The sequence below is a fragment of the Homarus americanus genome, unplaced genomic scaffold, assembly GCF_018991925.1.
Source record: "Homarus americanus isolate GMGI-L3 unplaced genomic scaffold, GMGI_Hamer_2.0 scaffold27875, whole genome shotgun sequence".
Lineage (NCBI taxonomy): Eukaryota > Metazoa > Arthropoda > Malacostraca > Decapoda > Nephropidae > Homarus > Homarus americanus.
In genome coordinates this window covers 660,508-684,766 of record NW_024733870.1, presented here as the reverse complement: position 1 = coordinate 684,766, position 24,259 = coordinate 660,508, and the positions used below count along the sequence as shown (strand labels likewise).

The 24,259-nt window shown below is 36.4% G+C and overlaps 1 protein-coding gene and 1 long non-coding RNA gene across 3 annotated transcripts; one reads left to right on the top strand and one right to left on the bottom strand.

Annotated features, from left to right (window-relative positions):
• Positions 1–1,822: 1,822 nt before the first annotated feature.
• On the top strand, positions 1,823–21,124 carry LOC121870076. Of its 2 annotated transcripts, XR_006089632.1 has the most exons (3): positions 1,823–1,958; positions 12,950–13,115; positions 14,427–21,124. It is a non-coding gene; the product is annotated as an uncharacterized LOC121870076 (long non-coding RNA). The 2 variants fall into 2 exon arrangements; XR_006089631.1 differs by having other exon boundaries at positions 12,950–21,124.
• On the bottom strand, positions 1,944–19,768 carry LOC121870075 (leucine-rich repeat extensin-like protein 5). The gene is made up of 4 exons (XM_042371844.1): positions 19,630–19,768; positions 10,032–10,788; positions 5,692–5,794; positions 1,944–2,893 (listed from the first exon to the last, which is right to left on the bottom strand). Exons 1-4 carry the CDS (start codon positions 19,637–19,639, stop codon positions 2,813–2,815), a joined length of 951 nt encoding a protein of 316 aa, XP_042227778.1. The 5' UTR covers positions 19,640–19,768; the 3' UTR covers positions 1,944–2,812.
• Positions 21,125–24,259: the final 3,135 nt, after the last annotated feature.

Genomic DNA, 24,259 nt, shown 5'->3' with positions numbered 1-24,259 from the left:
AAACCCTAGGCTGGCCCCTCCCACCCAGAAATAACCCTTAAAAATAAGAGACTGAACTATAGTCATGTCAGATTGGTTACCCATGATACCAGGTAAGTAGGTTCTCATAAAGCACCTCATTGATACTCTCTCATTACATGTATAAATATCTCTAAAACAATGTAAGAGATCAATCACTCTTACCTTATACAACACCAGTTACTGCATGGTTCAATTTAACCTCAGTGTCAATGAAGCTTCAACATATATTATTCTAAATATACGAGGAATTGGACTGATACATCTTTTCTTAGGGAGGCTGACAAATGGATAGAGGGGCTGTTACTGCAGGAGAAAGAATGAACTGCTCAGTGTCATGATTTATTACACACCCAAGTCTTAAGGCAAACTATGACCTCTAATCTTTAATTCTGAGTAATGTTTATCAAAAGAGTGAGTGATCTTCGTGTAACTATCAGTCACCTAAAAACCTGAGTAGGGATATTTACAAGATGTTCCAAACTGAGGTAATGATATATATCTAAAAAATATCAAAATGAGAGGGAAACTGGGATGTACCGACCTACTCCAATAATCCGCAAAAGTACCGAATATGTCCTGGCAAGAAAACCTTAGAAACAAAATACACAAAACATGCAGGAATATTTAAATAAGCTTGGGAAATAAGTAGAAGGACATGTAAGGGGAGGGAGCGAGGGAAGCACCTTATAAGAGACTAAATAAAAACATGAAGGTGGTGAAAGACATGTGCCAATATACATACTTGTTCCACCTCATTGTAAATTGAATACAAAATCACTTGAAATTTACAACTACAAATAATATCACTGCTCTATATTAACTTCCATTTTATTCACCATTACATGAAGAAAAAATACTTAAATAAATATACTGTATGTCTGACAGAAATAATTTTGACGATATTTCAAGTTGTTTTTAAGTACTTGTCAAATCCTTCTATACTAGATGAATGTTTCTCAGGCAAATGTGTGAAATTAAACAATAAGACAATGTTAACCAAAATAAATGGGGGGTTGAGATGGATAACTCTCTGTTGCTAGATGACAGAGTTCAACAAAGTACTGTACAAGCATAACAGGATATCTTTTTAAGCACTAATTTACATGGTATCTTTTTTACCACAAATCTACATGATATATTCTTACCACAAATCTACAGGATATATTCTTACCACAAATCTACAGGATATCTTTCTTACCACAAATCTACAGGATATATTTTTACCACAAGTCTACCAAGAAAATGTAATGGCTATGTTGAAAAGAATGACAAAAAAAACACTAGGCAAACCATACACATTTTGTAAACATGGCACTAATGGCACCAATCAAAACTTCTGAATCTTTAATCAAATGAAAACTGGACTTAGATAAATATGTCAATGCAGTACAGGAACAAAATAATTAATTCTAAATGTTAAGTAAATTAATCTTAATACTTTCAATAGTATGTTATCAATTTTACTCAAAAAAATTATTCCTCTTGTACTCAACAAATAAAGTCTCATGAGATTTATACTGTGTCCTATCTATCTCTGAGGATAGTATTAAACATTTAAAAAAGTTAAATACACATCAAATTACAATGAACTATCAAATTTCCTCAATAAAAATAAATGCAATGCCACAGAGATGTTACATATATACAGTATATTGATTTGACAGCATTATGAGAAGGAACGTAACACAGCTCGCCTCTCTTATCTTATCACATCCTCCCCACAAAGTACTCAGCCTTAAAGCTCATCCGTAATGAACTTCAAGAGGAATTTCACCCCTAACGTAGACGATTTTTTTCTTATGTTTTGTTGGAAAATGTTAAGTCTCTGTGCTCAGTACCAGTCTGATATAGGAAGCATTACCTGTACTACCATAACGTGCAACTGGTCTCCAATAAAGAATTCGTGCAGCTGGTCTCCAATATAGAATTATAAAGAGGTATGAAAATCTTACTATAGTTTTAGATAACATTTGTTTGTTATATAGATACAGGAGCTATAATTCACTCAGTTAAAAGACTTAAGTACTGTAACTAGCCCTTGTTCACTTCTAATGTAAATGAGCAGTCAAAATAACAGTACATGACCACAATTAAAAACAATACTGTCAAGTATGTCCTCAGATTCCTCTCCTGACTCTTAAAAGTGCCAAGGTCCCATAAATAAGGCGAGTATAAACCCTTTATTATGACAGACAAATGAACCTACCAAACCCCAGTTAGGTTGGTTTGTGTTGTCTGTTGGAGTGCATACAGGACATAGTCTATACTCAGCTCATTTACAAGACCAGAATACTTTTACTTATCCTTATTTGTGCAATGTTTGGACAAGATGAAGTGGTTTTTTTACGTAATTTCTGAAACTAAATTCTACTTATTATATATGCCTTACTACACTGAAAGTTTATAATTCACCACACAAACCACAATATCGCTCCCATTTCACCACACACTTATCTCAACTTCTCTATGTACCTACAGTATTAACTTTTATTTATTTTATCTTGTTTTTGTTATTTAAACAATTTGGCAATAGACAAATGTTAAAATCTAATTGTAATTCAAAATTCAGCTATGAAGGATGGCAGAGTTGGGTCAAAACACTATATTCTACAATACAGTACAGGTACAGGGTATATAAAAAACATATACAGGTATTCGTTTGCAGCTAAATCATATATAGTACAGTAAAAAAACTATGAACATTGGTAAAGTAAAATACTATACTGTGCTGTATCTCCATTAGGTGTGGGGGGAAATTCAGAAACTCTAAATAAATTGCAAACCTCAATTTTCATGCAAGGTCTACCACTCCAGCCACCATGCACTGTCTGCTGACAGATGTAAAACCACTACACTGTACTGAACCCCAAACCTGTTGATGAGATAATAAAACCATACTTTTAAATTAGGAAACTAGATTTTTCTAACACTGTACTCTGTTATTGATACAGTATATTAGTTATAACTAGAATTATTACATCAATATCTCCTAAGTTTTGAAGAATTTTTGGATAAGAAATTTTTGCAGTCTGTAGACATTGAAACAGCCTGCAAGAATGTAATTGCCATTCAATGGAAAAATGTCCATCAAAAACAGAACTCCCAGAGTGATTCTAATATCTTTTATAACGTAACACCTTAACCGTAACTAAGCATCTGCACCATCATTCAACATTCTAGCAACATGCTTTCCAACATCAAGCACATCCCTATGACTTTTCCCCTTCAGAAGCGACCTAGGCGACCACTTGTATACAGGGAGCAGCAGAGGCATTGTCCACAAATACAATAGGTACCCCCACAAATATTTTCGCCCATGTATCAGAGAAAGAAAAAAGAGGAATTACAAATTAATCTGGAGGAGTTGTAAGGAGAGGAATCACTTCTCTTTCATTGAGATTCCTTTGGAGAATTAAAATCTACAACCAAAACAATGCCTGCCCAACCGTAGCTCTCATCTAACTAGTCTGCATGTCTCCACTTCACCACATAGCAAAGTCTCTGTGGTAAAGGAACAATGTACATTCTTATTCTAGGGCTTCAGTCTGGTTATAGGGTGTGAGTTCTCCAAACAAAAATTAACCTTCTCTGGAAGAAGCTTAACAACTCATTCAATTTCCTTTTGAATCTAATCACCTAAATCCCTGACAAGGTAAAAGCCTAACATATTTATTCACCAAGATACCTGCCCAGAGAAGAATACTTATCATTAACTAAGTACTGTACAGAGTATCCCAAATTCCCAAAGCAGTCGTCCCAAGATACGATAGTTCAACCAGCCAATCACGACAGATGGCACAGAGGATCCTTTATGGATCAAATCCCAAATTACCCGGGTACTCCTGATAGTTTCGTGCAAATCCCTCAACGATTATAAACTAGAATTATCTCTCACCCAAACATTAGTTAATTGTCCTCAAATTTCTATTCGGAGGAAAGTGCCAAAAAAGTTCTTCAAAGCTAGAGACACAGCTCACTTCCATACCCTCCTGAGAAAAGAGGGGAGGCCTGATATTGTATATCTGGCTTAAAAGAAATACAGTACACAGTACAGTACAAAGGCCAAAAACTGGAAACCTTAGGAAATTAGAATTGCTGGTTTCTGGATTTTCCCAGTTTCTGGACAATACAGGCAGTTGCTGAGTTACGACCGTCCGACTTGGAATCATGCACACTTACGAACGGGATCCCAATACATTCATCACAAAATTGTTTAATGAAAATCCCATTTTTTACATTACTTACATTATTCTATATTGTTTAACATCACTTTATTATCAGTACAGGTATTTACAATATTTGTTATGTATGGGATATTACTGTTATTTTGTATGGGCAGGGATGTGCTTTAACCTAACAAAAACTATGGAATTAACACTGTTCTCACAAACAAACTGACTTACAATCAGGGTCCAGGAACATATCCCTCTCATAAGTCGGGGACTGCCTGTACATATACTAATGAGAAAATAAATGCATTAAGGTGCTTTGAAAAGGAGGAATGAACTATGGATATGACTAGAGCCCTAGGCTCAACGTTTAACATCATTTCAGAAGTTTTCATGTTGATCTGTTCAATTTTTTCAGCTTAGTTTGGGGGAAATCTCAACATTTGAAATTATTTTTGATGTTTTCATATTTTTCGTTTTATTTTTTGTTTCACAAAAAAAGAAGAAAAAAAGTCAGTCACAAAAGTGTTTTCTATATATCTTTTTTACATCAATTAAATTAATATAATACAAAGTTTTATGTGTTTTAAATTAAATACAGTAACAACTCCTGAGTCCAGTACTGTATATAAAAAAGTTGTTAAAATAACCCCAACTAATAACATTAAGGCTGTGGTAGTACAGTAGCAGTATGACCGAGATACTGTTGTCTCAACTGTGCCACCTCAACTCCAGGACCTTACCCGCAACTCACCCGAATTTTATCTGATTTCCTTACCCAGATTCCTGCCGCCTCTAAATATTAATAATTTGTTTTTAAACCTTTTTCGCATTACAAAAGGCTGGCCTGTTCAACATGAATACCAGTATTAAAAACAAACAAAAGCACTAAACACTCCTGAACACTGATGAGTCTTCCTGATAACTGGCAGAACAATCGCAGCGTTACTGGTAAATAAAGCGGTGATTCATCTTCATTTTAACACAGATTCGGAACTTTTCTTTAGAAAATACTGTACATGTGTGATAACCTTAGCCTCCCAGAGCTCTTTTATATTAAAGAATTGAGATGGAATGAGAAGGCAAACTAGTTTTTTAATTAAATCTAGTCAACAACGTCTGGTCCTGGAAACCCAAGATTTTCATCCCATAGGCTTGTCTGAATAAACAGTCCGTACTTGAATCACTTGAACCAGGAGTCAGTCTATCAGTTGACAACACTTAATTTGTATCTTTAACAGAGGGATCTAGAGACCTCCACAAACAAAACAACACTGAGAATCAAGAATGAGATAATAACTGTTTTAGACAATCAGACATTGGATGGTATAAAATAAGCTTCTTCATTCATATAATACCTGACACCATCAAAACAATAAAAGTCAGCCATAGTAGAGACCCATGTAGGTGGTGTCAATAAAACAGTTTAATAACATCAGTAGGTAGTTCATAGTACTGAAGAACCTGTAACAATAATATGAAGACAAATCATTGCACTCACCTCTTCCTCTACTGGGTCGGTAAACATCTCTGTCAAGCCAGCATAATCGGCCGTGCTGGCTATGCTTCCATATAATCCAGACATTCGATTCATCTCCATCTCCCTGAATAAAAGACAACAGAAATTAATAACGAATGATTCACACAATTCCTATAATAGCCACGATAGCTTCAAGAATCAAATGAAACCTTTATAAAAAAAAATTAATAAAAAATCACAAGAACATTACTACATAAGTCCCTAAAGTTCCGTAAAATCATCATATATAGTCATAGAAAAATATAAAAATTATGAGCATTACAAGAAATAATAGTACATTTATCTTATGGAAACGAAAACCAAGTCTACCCTAACACAATATAATGAAGCACAACTCATCATGAAAATAGTTTGTTCACCTAACATAGCCTATTTCGGCATGAGAAATAATTGATCTCATTACAGTATTAATGTTGGCTATTACAGTTGAAAATCAATTTGCTTATTTCTGCAGTCATAAAGCTTAAAACTATTGAATGTATGACAAAAAATCACAAAGAAAACATTTTACATAGTGGAAGTAATGCATTTCACGACTAGCACATTCCACCAGACTTGCTCGTGCCTGCTAGACAAGTGCATGACCATTGGGACGCCCTAACATCATGCCTGGCCAGGATGATAAGATGACCAATTACAAGCTAAGACAAGAGAAAGAAGGTGGGGCTATTTGAAATTTCCATAATGAACAGACAATCGTGACAATCGTAAAAATGGTTGATGATTCAACTGATTGGTGGTGAAGATGACTTGTGGTGCAGATGGTTGGTGGTATTGATGGTTAGTGGTCCAAAAGTTTGGTGATAGGAGAGACCACCTAATGACCTAATATTCATAGTGAGGGCAAAACTAAATGATTTTGCTCACAACTCAGACCACATTCACCTGGAGCACATAAAACATTAGCCCCCAGTTCACCAGAACTGAGACAGAATCCTTCAAAGAAGTCATAAATCTGTCTCACAGAAAGGGAACCAGCACTGAGAAATCCAAGGTTCTAAGTTATATTAGACTAAAAAAATCCTCCTCCTATACAATCGCCTTAATGATATCACAGGTGGGGCAGACAAGACACACCAGCAAGCCCTCTTCTGGATTATCACCATACTACCAGTTAAGTTTTGAAAGTGTTCAGTAAACACCTTCCAACAGTCTTGTTATGGTTTTGGCCAGGGTCTCCCATACAGTAACAGCAACTGAAGAGAAGATTCCTCAGTTCTGTGAATGTACCTCAACATCCAAACAATGAACTAACTTCCTTCTGTTAAGTGTCCAGGATTAAGCTGAAGTGTTTCAACACACAGGACCCCTGCACCTTAACTATTATTATATGATCCTTCACCAACTGCCAATTATATGAAAATTGACAGGAACCAGTTGGGATTAGGATCATCTGGTGGATCAGGTATTCCCAAACCATCAGTAAGTACAGGTACAAAGGTCAAGTTAAGACAACCTGAATCATATGCAAGTGAATGAAGAACAGTTGGGTAAAGTGAAAAGAACAAGGGAACCACCTGCTCAACGGAAGGTGTGAGGTGTGCACTCACTGATGTTATGTCATATGTTCATCTAATCCCCCCACTAATGTCCATGAAGGATAACCTGTGCTTCTGTTGTCCCTTTCAGAGCAAGGAGGTTGAATAAATGGAGGCGGCATCCATTGCCTCAAGTGAGGTCATTCACCGTGACTGATGCCTTGACCAATACGGCGGCGCTTCTCACTCAGTAACTTCAATCTCCTTGGTTGATCCCACTATAAATTAAACACTAATATAAATCCTACAGAATTACCTATAACTACCATTTGTTCATGAGTAACTGTGGCAACTGTGACCATGTTACCACCATTCTAGTTTGGATATACTGTACACTAATAGGAAATGTCACTAGCTCGCGATAATATGACATCCTCATGAAAGTAAGTCTATCATCGTGGGAGAGGACCAATGAAACTATCACAATATCCATCGTCCATGGTATCCTATTGTTTCACACCGAGTATAGGTAAACTTTTTTTTACCATGTACTGTATACAGTAGTATGCTAATTGTAAGATCAATCCCAGCCACTATTGTCAGGTCTCCTAGGTCTAGAGACTCTAGAGTCTAGACCATATGTTCAGTGCTAAATTCATACTCAAGCCACTTAGTGGAGGGCAGCTAGGTATAAAAACAATGTTCAACCACACAATTCATTAAAGGAGCCCTAACTCTCCACTTCAGGATACAGTATGCTTACTACTATAATCTAGCACCCCTAACCCCTATAATGAGCAGAACATCAGTTCAGTCTTAACACAAATTCAGCAGCATCCTGCAGTGTTCCCACGCTTGTGCATTTTTCCTCCAACCTCCGACTCATTTTCACCATTCTCCACCTCCTTTTCTGAGGGTTGGAAAACTCAGTCCATTTGGATTTCCCCCAGTTAAGCTTGACATATAACCGGGGTCATGTGAAACTCTTTACTAACTCTGATTTTCAATAACTGTTTTGATAACCTTTGTCTTTAACCTGGTACAGTGATATCTCCGTTAGACGGAACAATTGGTGCAGAGCACTTCCGGGAATGAGAGATTTCCGGGTAACGAGACGATTCTCTCAAAGCCGGAAAAAATCTCCCATCCCGGAAATTTCCGGGTAATGGAAAAAATGTTCTCAGAAGTTCCAGATATTCCCCATTACATCATCTCTCACACCCAGAAAAATATCCCCACCTGGTAATTTCCAGGCACCGGAAAAATTTTATCGGAATTTCCAGAAAATGTGCCCGATTATCATCTTTCAAACCCGGAAAAAATCTAGCCCTTCCCCAGAAATTTCCAGGTATCAGGAAAATTTTATTGGAATTTTCCGGAAAATTCAGAATTTGGGAAAAATTTTCCGAGAAAATTTCAATTCCGGCTATCGGAGAGTTCCAGGCTAGAGGGATTCCCGCTAACGGAGATATTACTATAATTGGTAAACAATAAGGACTATGGTGAATATTAAAGGTTTAATTACTATGTACCTGAAGATTACTAAACTGTCCTTTGAATCTTGTTTACTTACACATATACCATATTTATTGTTATGGTTTGAAGCCGGAGATGGACATACAGTACACGAGATATGTGCGTATTGGTCTGTTTTCAGACGCAATAAATCTGGTCGGAGGAAACATGCACATATGTAATAGACCCTCAAGTCATCAACATACAACTACTCTCACAACAGCGTCTCCAACACCAAGATATTCAGAAAGAGGTTCACAACAGACCTTTCAAGGACACTAACTTTCACCTCAAATTCCCCATTTTCCTCACCATTTACACTCACACAGGTTACTGAGCCATCATAAAATGCCATAACCAACCATACAAGACATATCTTCACATCTAATAATCTCACTGCCTACTGTTCTACCTCATGAGTTACCCTATTCAATGCCTCCTCCACGTTTACAAACACAAACTACACCTTTCTCCCCTTCCTTGTAGTCACCTGGCTATAAATATTACCTCTGTAATACCCATGCCTGGCAAAATCCTCAACCACATTCATGTGCCTCACCTAATTCTCTTTAAGTACGTTAGCCGGAATCTCTCAAACCCGGAACTCTCCAATAGCCGGATGTGAAATTTTCTCGGAAAATCGTTCTCAAAGCCGGAATTTTCCAGAAAATTACGGATTTGAGAACAATTTTCCGAATGGCACATTTTCTGGAAAATTCCAGGGATGAGGGATTTTATCCCACTTTGAGAGATGAAATAATGCATAATTCTGTAACTTCCGAGAACATTTTTCCTGTTATCAGGTAAATTCCGAAGTTGAAATTTTTCCCACTTTGAGAGTCATCTCGTTACTCAGAAATCTCTGTACAGTAATCCCTCGTCAACCACAGGGGTTACATTCTAGAATTTTCCTGTGATTAGCAAGAGCTGGGTCTAATGGGTACAAAGAAGTTAGGGGAAGTGACCCCAGGGAGACAAATTCTGTCAACTGGTTTGATGGTACATCATCCAGTCTACTCTTGATTTTAGCCACCCAGCAGTATAGTGAGAAAACACTACTACAGTATATAGTGGAAGAAAAATAAATCCTGCAAAACACAAGAGAATAACATGGGTCACATTTTACATTCCATATTACCTGTAAAAAAATTAATGGTAAATATGAAGAAAACACATTACAGTACAGTACTGTACTAGGTATACTACATCAGTAACAGGAATCATGTAATAAAGCACAAGTAATGATTAGGGGAGAAAGACTAGCAACACTGTAATACAAAGCTTCAGTAAAATGCAAACTTTACATACCTATTAGAAAGTTTGGGAGATGTGCAGATAAACTGGTTGAGTGTTGATTTATCATAGAACTCCTTGAACGAATTGACAGAATGTAGGGAGTGAATAGAATTGAGGGAGTGTTCTCTGCGGTGGTGGATTCCCCCAACAGCCCCACTTTCCTCATGAGGCGGTGGAGGAACAGGTGGTGGTCCAGTGCTCCCATATATACTCCCAAGAGAGGCAGAGCCACTATAGATGCCTGACGATGGGTGACTGCCACTGTAGATCCCTCCTATACCACTATATATCCCAGAGACCGATGGGGGACTGCTGCCATAAGCAACATGTAGGGTGGCATCAGAGCTGGGTGGAGGAGGTGCAGGAGGAGGAGGAGGCTCATCTGTGTCATGGGAGTCATCCTGACCGGAGTGTTGACTTGATAGCCCTGGGGACGGAGGTTCACTCTGACTCTGACTGGAACCCATAGCTTCTATTGAGGGCTTGGCAGATGAGGTGGATGGTGGACGGGAGGATGGGTTGGTAGCGGGTTGTGGCGGAGGAGTGTGGGTGAGGATGGGTGTCTTAGGAGAGTTTGGAGGAGTATGTGCTAGGTTGGGCACATTTGCAGAAGCCTCAGGACTAGCAGCACCATCACTGCGGTCTATACTGGGAATGCTGTGCAGGGAAAGCCGGTCAGCCAGGGAGGCTACATCATCTTTGGTGCTGGGTGGCGTTTCATCTTTGGATTCACTAGGAACCTGGGGTTCTGGCGACTGTCTTGTGTCTGCTGCAATATACAGGGCTACATTAATAAAGCGTAAGCATATTACACGACGCACTACATCCATCAAAACAAGAATTAAGGAGGCATTACATACAATACAGTACATATCCAGCATAGTCATGATATAGCAATAATAACTAAGAAATTAATCAAATAAATACAGTAATTTAAGCATAATCTATCTCTTAATATCAAGCACAGCCAAGATTGTTGCTGCTGTGTTTTAATAATTATCAAATTATTATACAGTATACAAATTAATTCTTCAACCTCAAAAATATCTGATTCTAAATAATATTACTCAACTGTCAATACTTAACTACTGTACTTAACTCCATTAAATCTTTATCATAACCATAACTTACAAGGAATCCTGAAACCTAAACATACTGTAGATGGCATAGTGAAGGCATTTTTTTCTTTTCATTTAAATCATTTTTTTCCTTATTGTTATTGATTCTAAAAATAATAATAATAATAAATAAGCCACTCAAATATATCTTACGGACCACTAACTTGCTTATGACTTTGATGGACTGTAGAGTATTGACACATTCCAGTCACTGAACACATTTTAGAATATTTAACGTTACGACAGTCTTTTCAATTATCTATCAGGACAAAGTTCAGCACAGACCAAAGGAAGGCACCTAGTCATGTTGTGAAAATGTCAGTAATAGTGTGGAATGAAGTTGAGGATCCCAACTTTGCTAAACAAGATGATCAAAATATGAGTCTGGCTAAATGAAAGGAATAGTAATGAGGCATGTGGTAAAACCTAATTGCAGGAGGAGAAAGATCCATTAGGAATCTGTTGAAATAAATTAAGAGGGAGTAATTCGTTTTCTTAGAATGAGCGAGTTGGGTGGGACCTGGTTTGAAAATGCTAACTAAGGGCAAGGCTTGAAGACGTAGGAGTAATATTCGACAAAAGTGAAAGACATGGAAAAAGAAAATTATCAAGTGTATGAGCATAATGTTTAGTGATCCATTACAGCACTGGCTACTCAATAATTCTGAAGATTTTTACTTATACTGTACTGTATATGCAGTTGAGAAAAGAGTTAAGGTTAACATCTGGTAATAGTGTGTTTTTATTTTATTGTTGTTTTGGGTTAGCACACTTGTTATAGGAAGCATCTAATTATCCAAACCACATTATTTTTTGTAAAGAAGGATACACTAAAAATTTTTCTTATGAAACAGATACAGTATACACCTGTTCAAAAGACAATGCATGATAGAGATTCTACTGAAACAAACTAATCCGAGGGCACATCGTAGTGTGCACGATGACTCACTAGATTTTCAAAGTACAAGCAGATCTGGGTTAGTGACTCCTCCAGCCACCTTATTTCACCTGGTCAAGTACAATAGGTGTTTATGCAATAACTAATGCTGATATGAAAGGACAGAGTCCTCACCAAGAGGTACTCAGACAGGGTAATCTCACTGGTCACTTGTTGTATGACCAGTACTGTACTGAAGTCTGCAAAAAAAAATTAACAAATACCTATTTCGATCTACACACTACATACAGCTTCAGGTAGCTCGGCCCAAGGGAAGAAGGGATAAGTTTAATCTGGAAATTTAATATGACATGTTTCTAAGCAACACACTGTTAGTTCAATTACACAACCATGATTAAACTGGACCTTGATAGCTGTAAACACTGGCAATTACTCCCATAACTTGATGCTTTACTGAAAAATAAATATAAATAATTGTAAATAATTTCTAAAACATCATCCCCTTGCATAGGTATTAAAGTGACATAATTTATAATGTCCTGTACTAGATTAGTTTCAAAGTTATAGGAACAAAATGGACAAGTTTTGAATTACCCAACATTGATGAGAACTCAGCTCTAATAATGGGGTCAGCTAAATGTTAATGGAATAAAATACTGTACAGTACATAAATAAATGAACAATAAATCATCAACTTGTACCTACAGGGTATTGTACAAATGACAATTCTCGTACAATGAAGGGACAAAATATTTCAGATGCCTAAAATACTCTAATTAATAACTGAAACATTAACACTATTACTGGAAGGCTTTTATATGAAATCTGTACAATACAGTAATGTATCAATTATCCAAGTCTCCAAACTTTTGAAATCACTGGAACTCTAGCTAATTTAATTTCTGTATTTTCAGACAAGAATTTAGAAAGGTCAAATGGAGGAGGGACAAGGAAGGTGATCATCGCCCCACACAGGGATGTTATTACTGGTGTCTGTGGAGTCTTGGCTACAGCCTTTTAAACACTAAGATAAAGGAAAAGAAGTAAATAAATGAGGAACACCGATACTCTTCATGTACAGTAAGTAGTTACCAGTACTGTACTGTCATACCTTCTAAGAATGTAACTGAAGACTGTATCATCTTCTATTCTTCTTTACCCACCTACAGCATATTGTATTATCATTAATTATTATATCAACCTGTTTCATAATGTCTCCCATGAATTATATAATTTTCTTATAATCACACTTTCAACATACCACATATACTGCACTAAGTTAAATGTCAATCTACATACGACATATTACGGGGGAAGATCTTGGTCAGAAAATTTTAGAGCTAACGACTGACCCTTGCGGAAATCAGCTATGATATACAGTAGATCCAAAAATAAGAATAAAACTTAGAAGAAGTCTCATTGACACAAGCAGTTAATCTTGGGGAGTTAGCAATTACTGATCAATGAGATAAATTTAGAACAGGTAAAGTCACGGTCAAATAATGCTCCGGGAATACACCCAAAAGTAGTTTCTTGGATATCAGCAAAAGATTTCATATTTTTTAGTTCATCAATAATACATCAAGTGAGATTACCAACGTGTAGCAACGGTAGTATACAGCATCTTTACATGGTGCCCTAATAGACCATCAGGAGCAACGGTGGGAATGTGGGACGATCATTACATATACTACACGCAGTCTCCTACTTACAAACGAGTTACGTTCCTGGACCCCGTTCATAGGTTAATTTGTTTGCAAGTTGAATTTTACTTTCTAAAGGTCATAAAATATGAAACAAAAAATAAATATGAACATTGCTCCCTGAAGAGGTTTTATTGCAAATTAAAATATTTCTTTTCACCTGTAAATGCTGTACTATAAAGTCGAGTAACATACATTATTACGAAATATTGAGAGACACTTCGCAATCAGGCATACAAAACATTCTTAGATGACACGAGCCATAGTGCTCATTCGGAAATCTGTCGTGTCCAGCTGTTCAAGAACTTTTTGTGCCGCGGGTACAAGTTGCAGCGAACACACTCCGGCCTCCACCGCAGCACACCAAAATTGTACGGACAATCCCCAGGTTACAGATGACTTGGGTTACGGATTTCCGACTTTACAGATACTCTCCCATAAGTCTCATTGAAAAAATTTTTGGGTTGCGGACGAGTATCCATTGTTACAGACATCAAGTACTGTAGTGTGGCGTAATGACACTGCATATGGAAGAGATGCTATTACTGTATACAGTACAGAATATAATTTTTAATTTAAAAAAAAGTATTGTATCATTTAAGTATGGTAACTGTCTACAGTATATTATGTGTACCAGTACCACATGTGTTCAATAATTACCTATGGAAGGGTCACTTCCATCTTACAGATAGCCTCCAGGAACAGTTTCATCCATAACCCGGGGAGTGTCTGTAGCCCTGGACTCAAAACTTGGATTATACTGTACTGTACTTGTCAGGATTTTTAATTTATTTTAACGGTATATTGTTCATAAGTCTGAAGATTCATAAGCAGGAGACTGTCTGTATTGTACCAATTTGAAATATTTGTGCTTATTTCTATATGAAGACATCATCTGTTTCAAATTTTCCATTTCAAGGGGCATGGTTGTAACAGGAGAGTACAGTATTGCTAATTGCTTTAATTCATACAGTACCACCTATTCTTAACTTACCTATAGGATAGTTAACTACCAAGAGATCAACCCTAGCTGGCATAATGGGAGGTTGTCTTAGTGCAAGCAACCCCACAGTAAGCAGCTTTAATCATTAATCCTGCCTGGCTAAATGGCATGGGCCAACAAGGAAACAAAATTATCACAAATTACAGGAATAACACCATCTCAATGCTTAATACCTACAAGTAATAACAATTCAATAACCCCTGCCAAATAACACAGTATGGTTCAGAACTCAAAACTGCTGAAAAAGAAACATTTTCAAGATTATGATCGCTATATAAAGTGCATCATTCATGGGAAGTGTAAGATTGTTGATGCAAAATTTCAAAGCAGTTCAATGTGCCCTCTCTGAGAAAAACTAGTTCACAGGTGGACATGCAGACAGCACCTATAGTACCATATCCTCCTTTAAACTGAAGCACCAAGCAGGGGATAAGACGTTGCACTTTGTAATGCAAATTATGATAAGAAATGGTTGATACAACTTCAGTACAATAATGTGTAATTCAACACAATATTAACGACATTAATTCAGAAGAAAAATGTGCCCAACAACCCAGAAATACCACAATATTCTCACTGTGGGTCGGGACTTTCTTTGACAAGTTGAAATTGTATAAGAAACTTGACTTTTTGCAAAATTTTAGTTTCTACCCTAAAAATAATACTGTACAACTATGAATGATGTCATATTGAAGTTGGAAACAGAGTACGTAATGTACTGTACTCTACTGTATACTGTATGGTAGTAATTTACCTACATTTAACTATAAGTCATCACCAGATAACACTTTTTTCTTTCCTTTTAAATTATTCAAAGTATATTCTTTTCTAAAGTGGAAAGTGTATATCAGATCACCGTACTTGCATTCAGTTTATAAATGTGTACACTGTAAGTATTAACTTATAACAAGTATATCATGGTGTCTTATATTTGATAATTACCCGACGCCTTAACAAAAAATTATATTTCTAATGAATTATTGTACTAAATCACAAACTTACGGCCAAGAAACTAAAATCCCCCATGATATTTTACCATTGCAATGCTATTCAGTATTGCTTTTATCCCCTGCCCAAGTCTTTCAATCCAGAGGAGTATTTAAGATTAGATGGTGCTTGTGATTTAATTACAGATTTCTTAACTTAGACATAACCACTTATAAACAATTAGGTAAGGTGAAATTGATGATCATTAACCAACCTTATACATACCAACTTCAAACTATTTTTTTTTATAGTAAAGTATTTACAATAGCAATAAATGAACATCCAACACCAGGTACAAACACATTTTCTAAGTTATAATCAAAGAATATGGCTACTGTACTGTATATCTCTGAAAAGGGTCTAAGAGGTACAGTACATACATACATAAGAGGAGATTTATATACAGCAGTCCTCAGACATCATTAATATTATTATGCATTACCAGTTTAGTACATGGGAGTGTCTTTTAGAATGTAACACACAGTCTTTTATATTTATTTCCCTCTCATAAGGTAAAGTAAATAAATTATACCCAAAGATGATATATATTACCCAAGCAAAATACCATATCATAATTATATTTATGATTATAACCCACAGCTTTTAAGTGTTTTGAAACCATATCAGACATCCTGCAACTGCCCAACTGTGAGGATTCATGTTCCATCAATATTCACAGTAAGAAAAAAATTATTTTGCAAGAACTAGCTAAGTGCACTTCTTAAAAAGGCTTCCATTTCTTATTGCCACATTTTCAGTGATAAGTCATGTTACATCCTTGTTGTGGTACAGTACAAGACATTATTTACGGGCAGTAGTTATAGCTCCATGAACAGAGTCCTACACCCTTATATGAAGACCAAACGCTGGGCCGTGCTGAGGTATACAGCTTAGTCAACGCTTTGTCTGTCATCTTGGCATCTGTCCCCAGTCCTTGATTTTGTAACACAGAAACTAATTGTCTTTAACCTAACCTTGTCATTGCTAATTTTGAGATTCATTTACAATTCCATTTAAAATATACACAGCAAAATCCTATAAAGAAACTTGTGACTAGCAAATGACATGATGGCAGGCAAAGCATCAACACTACCCTAACCCGAGGGATGACTCAGTGTTAAGGCTCCATCAATAGAGCTTAAACCACTTTATTATCTATAAATATGTACAGTCTCCTCTGTAATTTATTTATGATAAATAATTTGGGAATTTGCGACGATATAAAAAATAACCTCATCACTGGAAGACACTATGTCATGCATTTAGTCACAACTCACCACTAACAAGGTTTATCTATAGGCAGTCTAAACAAGATGACTACAGTACTGTACTTACAAAACAGCTTGATTACTAACCACTGAACTGAAGTTGTTTATCCAAAACAGCAATCAGCGATCAATGATGAGTAATATGCAAAAATTAAACTTTTTAGTTTAAAAATTCTTCATTGGGTATCAAAGATTATTATATTCCCTTACTTTTCAAAAATAAAATAACGTATAAAACAGCCACTACCACCACGGGTAACATCTAAGGACAAGGGTCCAGGTCGTCTAGCAACTAACAAAAATTTCCTACCTCAAGACTAAAATAATTTGAGTGGAGGAATACTGGTAGCACTTTTCGTACTCAGATTTTCTCGTAATAAAGACACTGCTGTCACCCATCCGCTTCAAAACAACACCATGTTTGCACGTGCCAAATACTGCACAGCAACCAGCTGACTGATCGACCATGAGCATTTCCCAGCCAGCAAATGACCAACAAACTTTCCTTCCTTCCTTTCCATACAAACCTAACCTACTTAACCTATTTTAAAATAAAATTAATAATAATAACCATAAACTTTCATCCCAGGATAGATACATTAGGAAGGGTTTGTTGGATCATTTCATCAATGATAAATTATTATATATAATTTATCATAGCAACATTCACTGCAAGTGATCGTGTGTATGGAATGAGCAACAATGATGTGACTGCTGTTGGGAAGCTGCCTCTGCACTCGTATGTACTAGTACTGCCAAACGAAGAATACCTGTACCTGTGTTATTACAAAAATTGCAAATCCTGCTATCATTAATTATTGTCCTTTTTTGGGGATATTATTATTCTCCATAATGTAAGAATGAATAATTTATCATCTATATAAAATTTTCTAAAGTTGCTGCTACTGTTGTTTCTCATAGAACACGAAACAGAACAGCATTATTATTAATGTCACATAAACAAAGATGATATCGTCCTCCTTGTGCGGACAGGTCGCAGCTACATCTATGTTTACAAGAAAAAGTAACTACCGTACAAAACTTGAATATAAAAAGTGCTCTTCCTCTACACAATTTACTATATTCTTGAGGTAATAAATAAATTTTCTTCTATAATATTTTTTGTGAAGTAGCTGGTAACTCACGACTCTTTTCCTTAAATATTACTCAGCCATGTCATATCAAACACTCTTCCACGCCGAGATAACCTGGTGATTGTTATCTTATACAGTCTTATAATAACTACTATTTGTTGAACGGGTATTATGATCAGGTTATATTTCACAAGTAACAAATGGGGTAACTGTCACCTTTATTGGCAGCATTTTATCACCAGTTTTCAAGTAAAAATTTTCACATCCAGGCTCATAACATTGTTCTAGCTCATTATAAAAAGAGAAGATTGATTTTCTCAACACAATTTCATTCTCTCCTATACTGTAGCTTAATCACCCCGCAAGAGACCAGGCCTTTAAAAGTACAGGTCGATGAGTTTTTTCCAAAGGACTCAAGCTACTGTATGAAGGCATATAATTCTTGATGTCTTGGATAGAAGGATGCAGATACTCTTAATAAACTTTACACAATAATTTAGGATTGTGAAAAGCTGCACGAAGACCCAATAGACGTGAATGAAGCACCCTGTATATTTAACCCATAACTATACTCGAACCGCTCTAACTCAACAAGTTCAGGTATTTATCTTAAGTTTCCGAATTTTTTAATTTAGTCATGATAGGATTATTTTCAACAACTCAATTGGGTAATTCGGACAATATAATTACATAAAAATACAAACCAACTCTTCATTTTGTCTCAAACATGACTGTCAATGAATTAAAACTGGGAAATATTTTTGTTAATATCAGATCTATATAATCTTTGTATTACTAACTATTAATACCTGAAGTGTGACTTGCATATTTTGCGTGTACGACTGCCAAGTAATTTTTTTTATCACCAATTATGTCAAATTTAAAAAGTTTAACCAATTTATCTTCTAACACTCCTTTTTGCATTTGTTCTTTCACTCGAGTTACATTTTATACGTTAAAACTAATGTATCAGTAAAGATCAAATTAAAAAAAAAAAAAGGACCAGACGTGAAATATACCTTTACCATAAATTTATTCAATATTTTCCTTTAATGTAAAATGTATTATTAACACTGAGCTGCATCCAGCAACTTTAAGTCTTAAGTCCTGGTCAGTAATTTTTTCAAACTATAATAATAAATAATAATAATGGCACACAACCTGTTACCTGTGATACAAGATGATTAAAGTAACATTTCTTACATCACTTTTCATACAGAATTTAGTTACAGCTTAAAACTCAATAAGGAACAAATAGTTAACAGTGGCTTATCATGTTATACAATAAGACCCTTATGTCAACCTTCTCGGGAATAAATCTGAGTGAAATAATTCTATATGAACCTCCTATCATTACTCTCCCTCACCTGAATGGATCAGTACACCTACATCCCTAACTACCATCCTAACTAGGGCGGTCCTGATTGATGAACCAGACCCGCTAAGTACCTGATTGACAGCACAGATGGCAGGAGGTACATTGACAGTCCTCACCTGGTACTGACAACGAGAAACAACAAGTATAAAACAGGTACTCACTGTTGTCCATCTTTGGTAGAGTTAGTAGGGGGCAGGAGCCAGAGAAATCACAAGACGAGGGGACAATGATGATGCGGGCGGTCAATTGTCATTTCCCGTTGCTGATCGCCCTCCCTAACTCTTCACTGATTTCTGTACATTCATCCCCGAAAAACCAACTTTTATTTTTCTTCTATGTATGCAAGGAGTATTTAAAAGGTGAATTTTAGTGTCGACATACTGTAAATGGTGGTTAATACTAGTAAGTTATCGATTATTCCACAAACATCTTCTAACGGGACCTTCTGACTCTCTTCTTAACCATTAATTTTGTTTGGATTGAATTTCTTAAGAGATACTGATATAACACAATATATTTTTTTTTCTTGTTAGTATATTTATTACATTTTATAAATATTAATAATATTATTTTGTATTATAAGATTAAAATTAACTAGAAATAGGAAAAAGAGAATAGTTATTTTCTCTTGTGGGAAATGCGCGTGGCAAGAGGTGCGCGTTGGGTTACCAGGGGTCAACGGGGGATGACAGGTCACTACTTTATTCCTCGTTTCCTCTTTATATATTCATCCCACAATAAACTACATTCCATATAATAAACATATCTTATCAATATATACATAAATAATGATGGTATATAAATTTTAAAGCTTAATAATATCTTATTTTATTCATAAATTGGAAACAAATTGTGGAAGTCATCGCAAGTGAACATTGTTTTTAATAATCCACGTAAGTTAATTGACACCTTTATTAATATATATCATATATATAGTGACATCCTAATATTAAAAAAAATATATATATAATGTTAATGTTTACTACTGCTCAAGAGCCAATTAGTAGCGCTGTTAATGAATTACTTCCATATAAAAATACTCCAATTTAAATCATATTAATTAAATGATTATGCTAACAACATACCATATCAGTTAGTATTACTCTAAAGCGTTTATTTAGGAAACAATTAGACCAACTATCAACACCACATTCACCCTTCAGACATATCACTGTGTGGAGAGGACACTTATTACCTTAACAAGTATAACTAACATAGAGAATACATGATGGGAAATAGGCAAAATACATAATATTCATGAAAATAAAAATAGAGAAAAGGTGATAATTACAAGATATGTTTCCAGAATAACGTAAAGTGTGGTAGGTAGTCAGGTTTAATTACCACACTAATTTATGAACCTTTTGTGTACTCCATATTTCTAAAAACTGAAACCAGATTTTTTTCTCAATAACTAATCCATGACATATGCATCATTTATGGCTATTATTATCTACCATAAAAAAAAATCACATATACATTTCTTCTGGTCTAGCATAGTGACCAAACGATGCAATTGTCACTAGGATAATTTAAATATCTTTTAGCAGGAAACATACCAAGAAAATTACCGTACTTTTTTGTACTTTATTCCAATTACTGTACCTCTGTTTTTGTATTATGTATAAGGATATGCATTAAATAATTTTATAGTTATTTTGTTGTATTTTTATCAATTCCTTTAATCTCTCTACGATCGTGTTTCCAGGTAGTGCTAGTCAATCTCCTCACTGCCTATATGAACATTATATAACGGCGCCTATAATCAGAAAAGATATATAACCACAATGAAATTACTTTACAAATCTAAAAAAATCAAATTCCGTATAAACCGATATACCGGCTTATTTATGGGTATTTATCATATATTATCGGCAAGAATTACGCTATTGAATAGATTCTAGTTCCTTAATTTTATATAATAAATTAATCAAATTTTAGTTGTTTTCATAATGGCTTTGTCGTATTCATTTCTTAGTGATGAAATTATGTGATAGGTGACGTGTACTGTGACGTGTAGTGTTGTGATGTGTACTGTGACGTGTAGTGATGTGTACTGTGACGTGTAGTGTTGTGATGTGTACTGTGACGTGTAGGGTTGTGATGTGTACTGTGACGTGTAGGGTTGTGATGTGTACTGTGACGTGTAGGGTTGTGATGTGTACTGTGACGTGTAGGGTTGTGAACTGTACTGTGACGTGTAGGGTTGTGATGTGTACTGTGACGTGTAGGGTTGTGAACTGTACTGTGACGTGTAGTGTTGTGATGTGTACTGTGACGTGTAGGGTTGTGATGTGTACTGTGACGTGTAGGGTTGTGATGTGTACTGTGACGTGTAGTATTGTGCTGTGTACTATGACGTGTAGTGTTGTGCTGTGTACTATGACGTGTAGTGCTGTGACGTGTGCTATGACGTGTGGTGTTGTGACGTACTATGACGTGTAGTGCTGTGACGTGTACTGTGATATGCAGTGTGATATGTACTGTGACGTGTAGTGTTGTGTACTGTGACGTGTAGGGTTGTGACATGTACTAATATTCTGTCAACAGCTCGTGTGAATCATCTTTATTCACACCCCCTAATTTTATTTTCCTCAATAGAAAGCTAAATTAGGAGCCATTGTCGTTCAAGCTTTACAAACAATAATAATCTCTATTCAACGCGACTCGGGTATAAATATAACACTCGCGCTAACACGGAAAATATATATACCAGTGATTATACTGTAAAATATACCAATATGTAAATTAAACAGTAAAATATATTATTAGGTAAAAAACTTAGTAAAATAAGATGGGATATTTTTTTTCAGTCTGTCTTGGGAGGTATAATTAACACACATATGGGGGTCACTGAGTTATTTCTGTGGCTTAGAAAGTGATGCAAGAAACGCAGAATTAAAATTTACCATTGTCCTTTGTTAGCTTTTAAAATTTGTATAAGTTTCTAAAATACAGAAAATATCAAAAGTTGTGTAAAGGGATGAAAAATAGGAATATACCGTAGAAATTGTCTTTGAGGTTAGGTAATTGTAGTCATTGCCAGTCTTGTTTCACTCATTCTTCAGTCTCGATTGTTCCATGTCACTCCTGACCTTTGACCCAAAAATTATAGAAAAAAGCTTTGAGTCACTGACACTGAACGGGTAGCACAACAGTGAGGACCGTTTGCCAATACTGTACTGAATGTTTTGGCACATGACTGTCCAAACAAAGATTTAAAAAAAAAATAAATAAATTGCAAATAGTTTAGCATTCATCAGTATACGTTTCAAAGATGAATCATAATATAATATAAACCGTATTTGTAAGCGTACAGTATAAAAAAAATTATCCTCGTCTGTTCCTCATCTGTTAACGAAATAATAAAGTTTGGTCCACTAATCACATTGTGCTGAAAACATTGTAAAACGTAGAGAAAAATAGCCAACAATCAGAACACTATGTCATAAAGATGCAGAAGTAGAGAAAATATCATGAGCATCAGGCGACGATTTCAAAGATGTATTTTAGACAAACTTGACGGAGAAAACGAAAATAATATGCTGGTAAAATATCTCCAGCCTTCACATGAGGGGGACTAATGAAGCGGAATTAAGCAAATATAAGGACTTAGGTACGATAACATTATAAGATATTTTACTGTATAATTTAAGAATACCCAGAGTATAAATAAAATAAGTTGTTTATAAAAAATGAGTGACGTTCAAGATGCTAGAACTCAGAAACAAATTACATATTTATCTCCTGGTCATAACAGACACGTGTCAGTAAAACAGCTGCACTAGAACAAGCAATAATATCTCCGACACACTGTCAGCTGGGAATGAAGAGCTTCACCCAGGCACGGTGTGGTCACTAAGGGAGGGAGGGGCGGGGATGGGCGCCTGCTGCTAAATTAGGTGAGTGAGTGACTGACTGCTGGTCTTCCTGTCTTTACTGACCCACTCAAGTACTGGATATATTTATACTTGCTAGCTTTAAGGTGTGTGTGTGTGTGTGTGTGTGTGTGTGTGTGTGTGTGTGTGTGTGTATTGACTAGTGGCACATGTAGGGTTATTTTTGCCAACGCTCCCCCCAGCAGCAGTACAGGCAGCAGCAGTAGTCAACAGCAGCAGTAGAACCTCCAATATTACTGTTCGTAGTAAATAATACACGAGGCAGTGTACCAATGTTACCAGCCCCGCACACACACCTTTACACCCCTCACACACACACCCTTACTCTCACACCCTTACCCTCACACCACAGCCCTCACACCCTTACCCTCACACCACAGCCCTCACACCCTTACACCCCTCACACCACAGGCCTCACACACACACCCCTACTCTCACACCCTACCCTCACACCACACAGCCCCTCACACCCTGGCTCCCCACAGTTACACCCCACACCACAGGCCCCACACCCCACACCCCCTCACACACACACCCCACTCACACCCCACACTCCCCACACCACAGCCCCTCACACCCCACACACCCCCCACACACACACCCCACCTCACACCACAGCCCCACACCCTTACACCCCTCACACACACACACCCCTTACTCCTCACACACACACCCTACCTCTCCTCACACCACAGCCCTCACAATCTCTTACACCCCACACACACGCCAGCAAGACCACACGCAAGGTAACAGCGTGGGTCCCAGGTAACAATCCCCACCAGCTAAGTTCTTTTCTCTCTCTCTCTCTCTCTCTCTCTCTCTCCTTTACACCACTACTTCCCCGCGACACTACCTCTCTGTCTTCATTTACACCCTTCCCTCTTTCTGAGTC